Consider the following 11,364-nt stretch of genomic DNA (forward strand, 5'->3'; position numbering starts at 1 on the left):
TGTTATTTGTTGGTGCTGGTCTTGCTTTGGAAGTTCCTACTTCCCAACTAAGGCCACAAGCTCTTTGGCAGGTTAATCTAAAAATAATCCCCCAAATTTAACGTCCTTCAGACAGCACTGACATGGGAAACTAGAAGCCCACAGGTAAGGGCTGCTGCGCCTCAGGGCTGGTACATGTCTTCTCTCCTTGCAAGGCTCTTCCTCACAGGCCAGTCCTTGGGGCACTTCTTGCTGATGCCTTCAGCTGACTTTCTTCTGCACTGCCCCCTTGTCCCCTCTGTCTTGCTGGCCCCGCAGTGTGACTGCTCAGGGTTGAGCCACCCAGCATTGCAAAACTCAGCCCCACTCAGCTCTGCAAAGTTTGGGTGCTGTGAGCACCCAAAACGAGGTCAAACCATCATCTTGCAGCTCCTCCCTTCCCATGTAGAAGGGACACAGCTTGGACTGTGTGAAGCAGTAAAATGCTCTAAATACAGTCCTGATGTGACTTTGGGTAATGGCTGGTTTATCTCTGCAAGGGCTAAAGGAGATGTTTGGCAGTGAACTCACTGGAGTTTTGCTCCTCTCCTGGTGCCTCCTGTTCACACATCTCTCTGTCACCATCACCCCAATATCCAAACTTCTCTACAGACACCTTGCGCTGACTTTACCTGTGCTCTCTGCCTTCTCCAGTCCCACACAGATCTGCTGAAATCAGGCATGTGAGTCATGCTGGCAGAGTCCCTGCTCTCATCCCAGGCCCTGCTTCACTTCTTTCCTGCTCAGACTTTTCTCTTGAAGGTGGAGCCCCTGAATCCTGTTGTGAATTAAAAGGTCCTGGAGACTGGAGGTTATGAACAGCATGAGCACAATAAATTTATCTTTGTTAGGTAGAGGTTGGTGGGAAAAAGGAACCTGGAGGTGTTTTAAGAAGAAACCAAAGAACCAAGCACATGGATCATGTTTAGGTAGTGGGTTGTCTTACAAAGCAGAACCCTTTGCATCCTACCAGATCTGCCCTCTGAGGCCTCTCGTACTTCCAAGCAAATGGTCTTTGTAAGGAAGCGAGTGTTTAGCTGTGGAACATTGAGCTGAGCCACAGGCATGGGCTTTACTTCTCCTGTTCTGTTTTTAACAGACTGAGCTGGACAAAAGAGCTGCCTGGGGGGAGCTGAGCTAGGGGAGATCCCCCACCATCAGTGTGAGCAGGGTATGAAGTTAACATGTCAGTCATGAGCGGGATCCCCTTGAGCATCCTGGCCTCGCCCTGGGGCTGTCACTCTGCTCTGGGCTCAGATGCCACCTGGGTCCAGCCCCACAGCGAGTACCAGCTACAGTGGGGGCTGAATGAAGTGACCGCCCAGGCTGCTGTGGCTGCGATGGCACAGCACAGGGCCAGCTCCTGTCACAGCAAAACCGCTTTTTAGAAATGTCTGCTGTTGCAATGGGACATGCCCATAGGTTAGCAAGAGATAGACAAAGATGCAGGTGCCTCCCTCCTCCCAACTGAATCTAGCACAGTCTTTCTTAGGGCACCACTGGGCTTTCATTCCACCTTCTGTCCCTTTGCAGATCTCCTGCCACCCCTCTAGAAAGGACTGTTATTTGGACCCGGATCAACCATCCCACAGCTGCAGCAAACCAGTTGGCCTGAGCTGTAACTGGTTGAGTGCTCCTGATTCAGAAAATCTGGCTAATAACTGTGGTGATCTGGCAGGCCCTGCAGACCTGGCCTTCCAAGTAAAAGCCAGGCCAAGAGTGCACGCTTCTAGGTTAAGGCAAAGACATATTTTCCATGTACAAAGCATTTGTTAACAACCAGCTGGGATCATTTTGCTGCACCTTAATGCATTTGTGCTGACCTTCTCTAGATTTGAAATAAGTTTGTAAAAACAAATGACTCCGCAAGAGCTGGTAAGAGGGCCAGCCGAGAGCTCAGGGTTGGGGTACAACAACACCCACTTGCAAGATGCAGATCAGGAAGAATCACCAGTGCCCGGGAACGGGGCCGTGCAGAGGAGACAGGTCACCCTGCCGGGTTCTGCTGCCTCAAAGGGGGCGCACCCTCTGAGAGGTAGGTAGGGACAAAGGCTGTTTAAAAGACGGCTAATTACATGTTATGAGAGGTAGGAAATACGGTCGCAAAGGCAGTACTTAAACAACGGGAGCTTTATTAATTAAGGACAGTTAACGGTGACTAACGATGACAATAAAGCAAGCAGAGCAATGGCGCTCGGCGCGTTAATGCAGCGAGAAGGGACCTGCCAGGGGCAGAGCGGCGGCCGCGGGTCCCCGGCCGGGACCCCAGACCCCCGGCGCATCCCCCGCGGGAGGGGGATGATGATGATCTCATCCCCGGCCAATCAGCGCCGCCCCGGTAGCCCCGCGGCCCCGCCCCGCCCCGCCCGCCGCATCTGGCGTTGCCGGAGGACGCGGCCGGTAACGCTGGCCCGGGTGCGCGCCCGCGGGGCCCGGCGAGGGGCGGGGCGGGGCGGGGCGGGGGGCGGTGCCGGTGCCGGCCGGCGGGAGGGCTGGGCCGTGAGGTGCGCTCACCCGCGCGGCCCCGCTCCCCGGCTGCCGGCGGCGCAGGGCGGCGGCGCGGGGCCATGAGCCGGCCGGAGGCCGAGCCCTGCTCCCGGGCGCTGGCGCAGGCCCGCGTCTACCTGGGGCAGCTGCGGAGCCGCGTCTCCCCGGCGGGCCCGGAGGGCGGCGGGCGGCGGGACTACCTGGTGGAGGCGGCGCGGCAGCTGCGGCTGGCACTGGAGCGGGACGTCAGCGAGGACTACGAGGAGGCCTTCAACCACTACCAGAACGGCGTGGACGTGCTGCTCCGCGGCGTGCAGGGTGCGTGGGGCCTCCCCGCGGGCCGGGGGACCGGGGCGTCCCTGCGGGAAGCGCGGCTGGGGCGACCGGGGCATCCCTCTGGGGAGAGCAGCGGGGGGGACCCGGGCATCCCTGCTGGGAGAAGGGTGAGGGGACCAGAGCATCCCTCTGGGGAGTGTTGTGGTAGAATTGGTGCATCCCTCTGGGGACTGTGGCCAGGGGACAGGGGAACCTCTCCAGGGAGTGCGGGTGGACGGACCGAGGCAGCCCTCTGGGGAGAGCATCGAGGGGACCAGCGCATCCCTCCAGGCACTGCAGCCAGGGGGCCAGTGCATCCCTGCTGGGAGAAGGTTGAGGGGACCAGGGCCTCTGTCTGGGGAGAACAGTGAGAGGGCTGGGGCGTCTCTCCGGGGAATGTGGCAGGCCCCTCATGGCCGCCCTCTGTGCCGACCACAGTTGACCCCAACAAGGAGCGTCGCGAGGCCGTGAAGCGGAAGATCACGCAGTACCTGAGGCGTGCGGAGGAGATCTTCAACTGCCACCTCCAGAGGGCTGCGGGGGGTGGCAACCCCACCGCCACGGTGAGGGCCTGGCGTGGGGCGGCACGGGTGGGCTGGCACTGGGAGACCGGGGGACGCACACACATAAAGCAGCCCTGGTGAGCCTCCTCGGCTGCCTCTGCCAGGTGCCACAGTAAGGTGGTGGAGAGAAAATGGCAGACACATCAGCTGCAGAGTGTCCTGGCATGATGGTGCCTGCAAGGGGGCTGGCAGCCCCTCACCCTGCCTGCATTGCAGAACTGGGGTGGGCCCAGCTTGCCTGAGTTGCTCCCCAGAACCCCCCAAAGTGCATATGTTTAGCTTGCTGCCACCATAGTGAAAATGGCCATTTTTTGTGGGACTGAAGCCACTGGGGGGAACCACCTTGTCAGATATTAAAATTGTCATCTTCACTGTGATTGTTCCCATCTGGATGGAAGCCAGAGGCGATGGTTGCTTGCTGCGTTGTGGGAAGGAGGTGTTTAATGAAGGAAGAGAGGAGTGAGGCAGGGCAGGGTTGAGGCCTGGTGAGCAGGATGGGGAGAGACAGGCCACTACATTCCATACAGATCCCCTTAGTGTTGAAGCAGTCCAGGTCCAGGTACAAATTTTGGAGTGATTTTACCTCTGCTGCAGGTGTACACTTTCCCTGAAAACTTCAGAAATCCAGGTTCCGGCAAAAAAAATGGTCTTACTGATGTTAGGAATCAGCCATGGCCGTTGGAGCATTGTCTCTGGATGTTGACCGTCCTGGCAGTATTGCTGCCACCTCTGGAAAATGTGGAGACTTCTACCACCTGTTTTGATGGACGGTAGCATCTCTAGGTTCCTCATCTTGTTCTCTTACCACCTTGCAGGGTTACAGCAGCCTGCGCTTCCGGCCCATCAGGACGCTGAGCTCGGCAGTGGAGAACCTGAGACGCTGTAAGGTTGTGGGAGTTATCGATAAGGTAATGACTCAACCTGGGACTTGGGAGGTGAGGCTGGGGCTGGACCAAAGGGAGTGTAAGCTGGAGGGTCCTGGCAGCTGGTTTGGGGGTGCACGCCCACCAAGGATGGGAGAGTATCCATCGATACCATTCTCACCAAGGAAAATTCACAGGTGACGATTCAAGACCCTTTAGGAGTTAGTTGTGAAATCTGTTAGTGTTGCCATTACTTTTGTTTACGAGAGCTCCCAAGATACTTATGAGGATGCTGGTGCCTCCAGTTCCTTCCCATGCATGGATTTGTTCTTGATGCCGCAATGGTGGGCTCCTATAGATAATCTAGACATCAGCAGAAGACAAGTTATCTGGATGAATAAACTAATTAGTAGTTCATGATCTTGGAGCGAAGATGCCGGGCTTTCTGTCTCCATAAATGCAGTGGCATGCTGCTCTGCCATTCACAGATCTCAGTTTGTCAGTACTAGTGCACTCCTCCTGTCCTGCCTAGGCCCAGGTGGGCAGGCTAGTGCACCCCACAGAGCCCAGGAGGAGCCGTGTGAAGCCTTTCTTTGTGAGGGAAGCAGAAATGGTGTGGGAGTCACCTTTTGGTTTAATTAACTTTCTATTCCCTGGCTGCATGGCTGTCAACCTGCTTTTTACATTCCAAGAGTAGGGCTTTGAGCACCACCAAATTCCTCTAGCTGTGTGGGAGTTTGTTTCAGTTCCAGAGCTGAGTCCCCCGGGTCATTCCTGTGGGCTGTGTGCTGGGGTGGGAGCAGTCACCATTTCTGACCAGTACTTTATATACATATACTGCTCCCAGGTGCAGATCATCCAGGATCCGGCCACTGGTGGGACCTTTATACTGAAGGTGGGTGCCCTCGGTTTCATCTGCCTACTTCTCCCTGTCATGCCAGAGCCTCCTTGTCCAAGCAGATGGCTGGGGCAGGTGAGAGGACCAAAAAAATAGCAGATCACAGAGGTGTTAGAGGAACTTAATGGTTCATAAAGCTTCTTTTGGCTGCCTCAGCCACCTGTGATCGGAAGGGAAGTGATTCTCCTTGGCCATGTGTGCCTCTGCCTTGTAATGCTGCCAGCTGAGCCTTAGGCCTGTGTTAGTCTGGGTCAGCCCCGACACGAGTGGTGCATCGGGTGTGGTCAGTACAAGTCCTAGGGCATTTCCAATGCCTCGGAACTGAAAGTAAAGGACTTTAATAATTGGACAAGAAGGCTCTGGCAGGACAAGGAGAAGCGTCAGGAAGCATCCCCAGGTGGGAGAGGAGAAAGGGCTGGGATGGTGGGTTCCCACCTGATGAAGTTGGGGCAACTGCAGGAGAAGCCACTGCTCTGGACCATTGGTGTCCTCTGGGTCCCGCAGTGTGGATGCGGAGCTGTGGGTGGGGAACGCTCTGTCTTGTCACAGCTGGGTGCTGACAGGTGACGCAGGGGCAGCCGTGGGACTTAGCAGATGGCTCACTGCCTTTCTGGCTGGCCTGCTGCCCTGCTAGGTTGCAGGGAGTCCAAGCCTCTACTGTGTTACCATCTACCTGTACCTCCTCAGAGCCTCCCCAAATCCCATGTTGAGACCCGTGAGCGACAGACCATCATCCCTCATGGGGTGCCCTTCATGGTCAAGCTGCTGTGCTACTATGTGAGTGAGGACTCCATCTTCCTCCACCTGGAGCACGTGCAGGGTGAGTAGGGAAAGCACTGCCTCCTAGCTCTGGAGCATCCTGCTCCTCTCCCCAGCCTCCCATTCTTTAAAGCCTCAAATATGTTTCTTTTGCTGGATTGGGAGTGGTTTTTATTGTAACAGCACAAGCTGTCTTCATAGAAGGGTGATGGGTGCCAGGGCTTGGAGAGTTTGTGGAAGGAGCTGCTCAGCTGTATTGGGGGTTCTGGAGGTTTGGTAAGAGCTGACTGGGGAAGTAACCTAGAAATGGGCCTGTGGAGACTACAAGGAGAAAGAGGTTTTGTGTGGAGGGGTGTTACATGGAAACTAACCTTAGGGACCACTGAGTCCTGCAGGAGGGAATGGTCATGGCTTGCGGTAAAGAGGTTGGTGTAGTCCAGTGTCTTGAAGAGAAAAAAGTGCTTCATTTTACTGACATTGTTTGTCAGGGGCTGCAGCCACAGGAATGCCTTGTCCCTGCTCCCGTGTTGTGGCTGGCTGCCTGGGAAATCCCAGTAAAGTGATGGAGAAGTTGAACCAAGTGAGGTAGTTCCCCTGAGTGTTGTAGAACAAAACAATCTTTTGATAAAACATTTTTTGGTTACAAAAGAAGAGGCCATGTTGAGATCAGACCAAAGAGAGGGGACAGAGAATCGGGGCATAAAGGGCAGGGAGCACATTGGGGTTTGGGTACAAGGAGGCAGGCTTGGGGCTTGTTCCACATCCTACTGAAGGAGTGTCACAAGGTAGAGGCTTGTCCCAAGGAGGCTCTTTGCTCTCTATGGGTTGTGTGGATGTGTGGGGAGCAGCAGGTGAAGTCCAGTGATGACAAGTGAAGGCTGATGTGTGTTGGAGAACAGACTCAGCTCCTGATGTGTCCCTGTAGGATGAATGTGTAGAAGGCAGACAGCAGCTGAATGTGGTGAGGCTGGGAAGCCCTGGCAGAGTGCTGTGGGCTCCAGGGCTCACTGCTCTGGCTCACTGCTGACCCACAGGCTGTGCCATGCTGTGGGAGCTCTCTAGTGTCACTGTCATGCAGGGAGGAAAGGCTTTCAGGGGAAAGTGGGGATGGTGGTGGGATCAGGGGCATGCGTGAAGATGTGGCTGACATGGGACGTGGAAGTGGCAGAGCTAAGATCAAGGGATAGAATCATAGAATAATTTTGGTTGGAAGAGACCCTCAAGATCATTGAGTCCAACACTGCAGAAGGGGCTGCTAAAAGAGGGGGAAATGAGCCTTTGGTGGGCCAGACCCCAGGGCAGGTGTGGCATTGACCACAATGTGCTTGTGGGGCTGGGGAGCATTATTCTGCACAGACTTGGGCTTTGCTGGGCAGATGGATACTTGGTCACATCCCCAGCATGCAGGCCTTGGTCTGTGCTGAAATGGGCTGTGTCTGTAGCAAGGAACTGGGGATACTTTCTGCCCCATCACTTGTCCTTCTCTCCACTTTTCAGGGGAGACACTGTGGTCTCACCTCCGCTCCAAGTACTGTGTCCAGCAGTGCTCTGCCGATTCAACCACCACCCAAGCCCAAGACTGTGGCATAGAGGATGATATGGGAAACTCCCAGGGCAGCAGCCAGCTTTCCATCTTCTCTGCTCGGACAGGCTCTGTGACCCACCAAGTGTTGGGAAACACTGATGCTTTGCCCCCCTTGGAGCAGTCTCCTAACCCCACGGACCCTGGCTTGGAGAACCACTGCTGGCTTCGCCTGGCTCCTGCGGTTGGCACAAGGGCTACACCCGGAGGGCAGGATCTGAGCATCATGACCCAGGCTAAGTCTGGTGTCGTGGACCATGTTCCAGCAGCACCAGCCAAAGGCCCTGGCCACCTTATCAACCAGGACCTGGTCGTCTACCCCTGGGACGCTCTAACCAGTGGCATGGGCTACGTATCGGAGAGAGCAGCCTCCCACCCAGACCCTGGGCCATGTGCCGGTGAAAGGCTTCCCCAGACACCCGGCCCTGTAACAAAGACTGTGAGAAGGAGCCAGACAGGGGCAGGGGAGCTGCCATCTCAGCAAGTGTCTGAGGTCCCCTGGGCTCGGCCTCTCCTGACCTCCTCAGGTCAGAGGCAGCTTCATGCGGGAGTTGCCCCGTCCAGCTCTGGCAAGCCCCATAGTCCTGACCCAGCGGTGCGGGAGCAGCCGTGCTCAGGACAGTGCCCGTCTCTGGCTGCCCATGGGCACGGCTGGAGAGCGTGGGCTGTGAAGGAGGAGCAGGTGCAGCTGTGGGCAGCAGAAATCCTCTTGGCCTTAGAGGGACTTCACCAGCAGGGTGTATTGTGCCGGGACCTCAATCCCAGGAACCTGCTTCTTGATGCAGCTGGTAGGTAGTGCCGCAGGTTGCTACCCCGAGGAGAAAGAGGTTGGCCCCTTGACTGGGAGACTGCTGTTTGCCCCATTTCCAGGGACAAGGACTTTCTTGAGTTTACTTTGGGGAAGGGTGGGAGTCGGGGTGGGGGGAGGGGGTTTGGATGTTTCTGGACCTGGAAATGTGGTTTCAGTTGGGATTTCCAAGTGGTTATTACAGGAGATGGCTCTGCAGTGGGAGAGCCAGGGGCTGCAGCCACAGGAATGCCTTGTCCCTGCTCCCATGTTATGGCTGGCTGCCTGGGAAATCCCAGCACGGGAAAGCTGAGACCAGCTCTACTGTGCCTGAGGTTAGTGGGATTGCAGCTTTCCCCTGCTTCTAGTTACTGCTCACTGGTGTATTCTGGAGCCTGCCCATCCCTTGAAGCCATGGGTACCACTGTCAGTGCAAGCCGAGCACGTGTCCCTGCTCAGCTGGCAACAGCTGGGGCAAGCTGGAGAGGTACGAATTGCTTAGGAAAAGAGAAATGCAGAGAGCTTTGCAAGGGGAAAACTAACTTCCTGCCTGGGGTGCTGCTTCTTTCCTCACTACAGCCTGCCCTGAGGTCCACGAGCTTGGAGCCCACCAGCTGCGCAGGCCTGCTGGGCATCTGGGGCAAGCACTGGGAGGCTGGGGATGCGCGCTGCCGGGGGATACACAGTGCCTCTGGATTCAGGGCGGGGCAGAGACCCAATGCCCTGGCTGTTTCCAGTTGTGGGGATATGGCTTTGCTTTGTGCTCTGCTCAAAGTCCCTAGCTTTGTCCTCACCTCCCTGCTTTTGGCTCTGTGCTGCTCTGCAGGTCACATCCGTCTCACCTTCTTTGGCCAGTGGACAGAGGTGGAGCCCCAGTGCTGCAGCCAGGCGCGGGAGGAGCTGTACAGTGCCCCAGGTAAGGGACGCATCGCCCCTGCCTTCCTCTACCCTTGGTCCAGTGCTGCCAGACAGGGCAGAGGGGGCTTCCGCAGACATCGAGATGTGCCTGGCAGGGCACAGCCATTGCTGCTCCCTGCCTCCAGCTCTGACTCCTCTCTTGCTCTTCTGCAGAAGTGGGGGGGATTGCGGAACCCACCGAAGCAGCCGACTGGTGGAGCTTTGGCTCTCTCTTGTATGAGTTGCTGACAGGAGTGGTAAGAGCTAGGGCAGCTCTGCAAGGAGGCGGGGAGGAGGAGATGGTAGCACAAGAGCTCTTTGCCATGCATGGCTGGAAGGGTGCCTTGCCCTCCACTCACCAGCACCCTCTGCCTCCTGCAGCCGCTGTCCCAAAACCACCCTGCAGGGATTCACCCTCACACCCAGCTGCATCTGCCAGAGGGTCTCAGCCTGGCTGCGACATCGCTGCTCACCAAGGTGAGGGGTTTGGGGGGATGAGGCTAGAAGGTCCAGTCTGGGTAGCTTGTCCAGTGTCCCCATCTCCTCATCTCCCTTTTCTGCAGCTCCTACAATACAACCCAAAGCGGCGTTTGGGCTCTGGAGGAGGTGGCATAGCAAAACTGAAGTCCCACTCGTTCTTCAGCAACATGCCATGGAACAAGCTGGTGGGCTAGGCTGGCTGTCCTTCCCCAGGGAGCTGGGCCAGAGCCGCTGTCCCTGTCACTTGTGCCCGCAGGTGGCACTGGCAGCTCTGCCGGCGGGAGGAGATTTGCCTGCAGGGACTGCCCTGAGGTGGGGTACGCATGAGGTTTTGCAGCCTTACATGTTTGTCTATCCCTGCTTGTGTGTGTTGGTGTCTGTAAGAGAGGCAGCTGCAGTCTGGGCCAGGCTGTCTTCTCTCCATTTGGTCCCCCTGGTGGGAAAGGAAGCCCAGGTGCCCACACCTGGGGTGAGGCCATGCTCCCCTCTGGATATCCCTTGCTCAGCTTAGCACCGTGTCCTGGGAGTCCCTCCCTGTGGTTTTTACCTCTGCTGCTACGACTGTGACCCCACACCCTGTTATTTTTTGTGGCTTCCAAGTGCATACCCCCCTGGGCCTGGCTGGCTGGTTCCTGAGACCCAGGGTCTGTGCCCCTCCCTGGCTGCATGTGGGTGTGGGTAAGGCCGGCTGTGGGGTGAGAGGGGAGGGAGCCCTCTGCTCTTCTCCCCCTGGCTCTCTGAAGAGAATAAACACTCATTATCAATTACAGAACTGTCCTTTTGTCTGAGCTGGACCTGGGAGGCCTGGGCAGAGTGAGGTAGAGCGGGGGGCGGTGTGCAGATCTCTCTCAAACCTGCCTGGGAGGGCTGGATGTTGCAGCATGTTGCAGCCAAAACCCAGAAAATGGCACTGACAGCCTCAGGGCCCCATGATCCCCACAGCTGCAGCTCAGAGTCAGGGAAGTGCACAGAGTTCCTGTGTTTTCTTCCAGCCTTGACTTTTGTTGTTACTGATTCTGGCTCCAGCTTCCTGTGCCTGGATGCTCCTTGCTGCTGGCGTTGCAGCAGCCCTGCTGCCCTTGTTACTGTGCTTTGAGCACGGTCATTCCTGGTAGAACAGCAAGGCTTTAAATGGGAGAACTCAGAGAAACAGCACTGCTGGAAGGAGGATCAGAGGAAATACAAACCAGGCTAGAAGAAAAATAAATGTGAACAAAAGAGACCTGCCAACAGCCCAAGGCAGAAGCCGCTGTGCTCCTTTATGCACATCCAAGGCATAGGCTGAAGGAGGAGCTGGCAAGGGCAGTGGTAAGGTTTTGCCCCTCCTCTCCCAGTGCTCCCTCCATTGCTCACTCATCCCCAATAGTAAGGACTCATTGGCACCAGTTAAACTTTCCTGTGGGCAGCTGGCTCCAGCTCCTGCTTGCCACCAGAAGCAACACCCTGCTCCTTGCCAACTCAGCCTGGCTCTGGGGTGGCAGCAGGAGCACTTGTCCACGAGAGGGAAGCAGAGCCCAGGAGAACCTCACCTCCCACTTCAGCAAAGGCAGGGGACACCTTCCTCTGTGCAGAAGAAAACTGACCAGGGAGCTCAGCACTAATGCCACAGCAGAACAGCCACGCCTGGGGCTTTTCCTCTCTCGGGCAGCCTGCCCTGACCAAGCCCTCCTGCAGCAGCCTTCCACCCTTGGCCACCAGCTCCTATGCTTCAGGGA

General features: G+C 56.7%; 1 protein-coding gene across 1 annotated transcript; it reads left to right on the forward strand.

The window, feature by feature from the left end:
• Positions 1 to 2,585: 2,585 nt before the first annotated feature.
• On the forward strand, positions 2,586 to 9,843 carry RPS6KL1 (ribosomal protein S6 kinase like 1; the record flags this gene model as incomplete). The annotated part of the gene is made up of 10 exons (XM_080345667.1): positions 2,586 to 2,823; positions 3,259 to 3,383; positions 4,199 to 4,291; positions 5,094 to 5,141; positions 5,832 to 5,964; positions 7,401 to 8,273; positions 9,099 to 9,188; positions 9,344 to 9,426; positions 9,551 to 9,646; positions 9,733 to 9,843. The coding sequence occupies 10 exons, from the start codon at positions 2,586 to 2,588 to the stop codon at positions 9,841 to 9,843; spliced, it is 1,890 nt and encodes a 629-aa protein (XP_080201793.1).
• Positions 9,844 to 11,364: the final 1,521 nt, after the last annotated feature.

This window comes from Nesoenas mayeri (assembly GCF_963082525.1).
Source record: "Nesoenas mayeri genome assembly, chromosome: 5".
Taxonomy (NCBI): Eukaryota; Metazoa; Chordata; class Aves; order Columbiformes; family Columbidae; genus Nesoenas; species Nesoenas mayeri.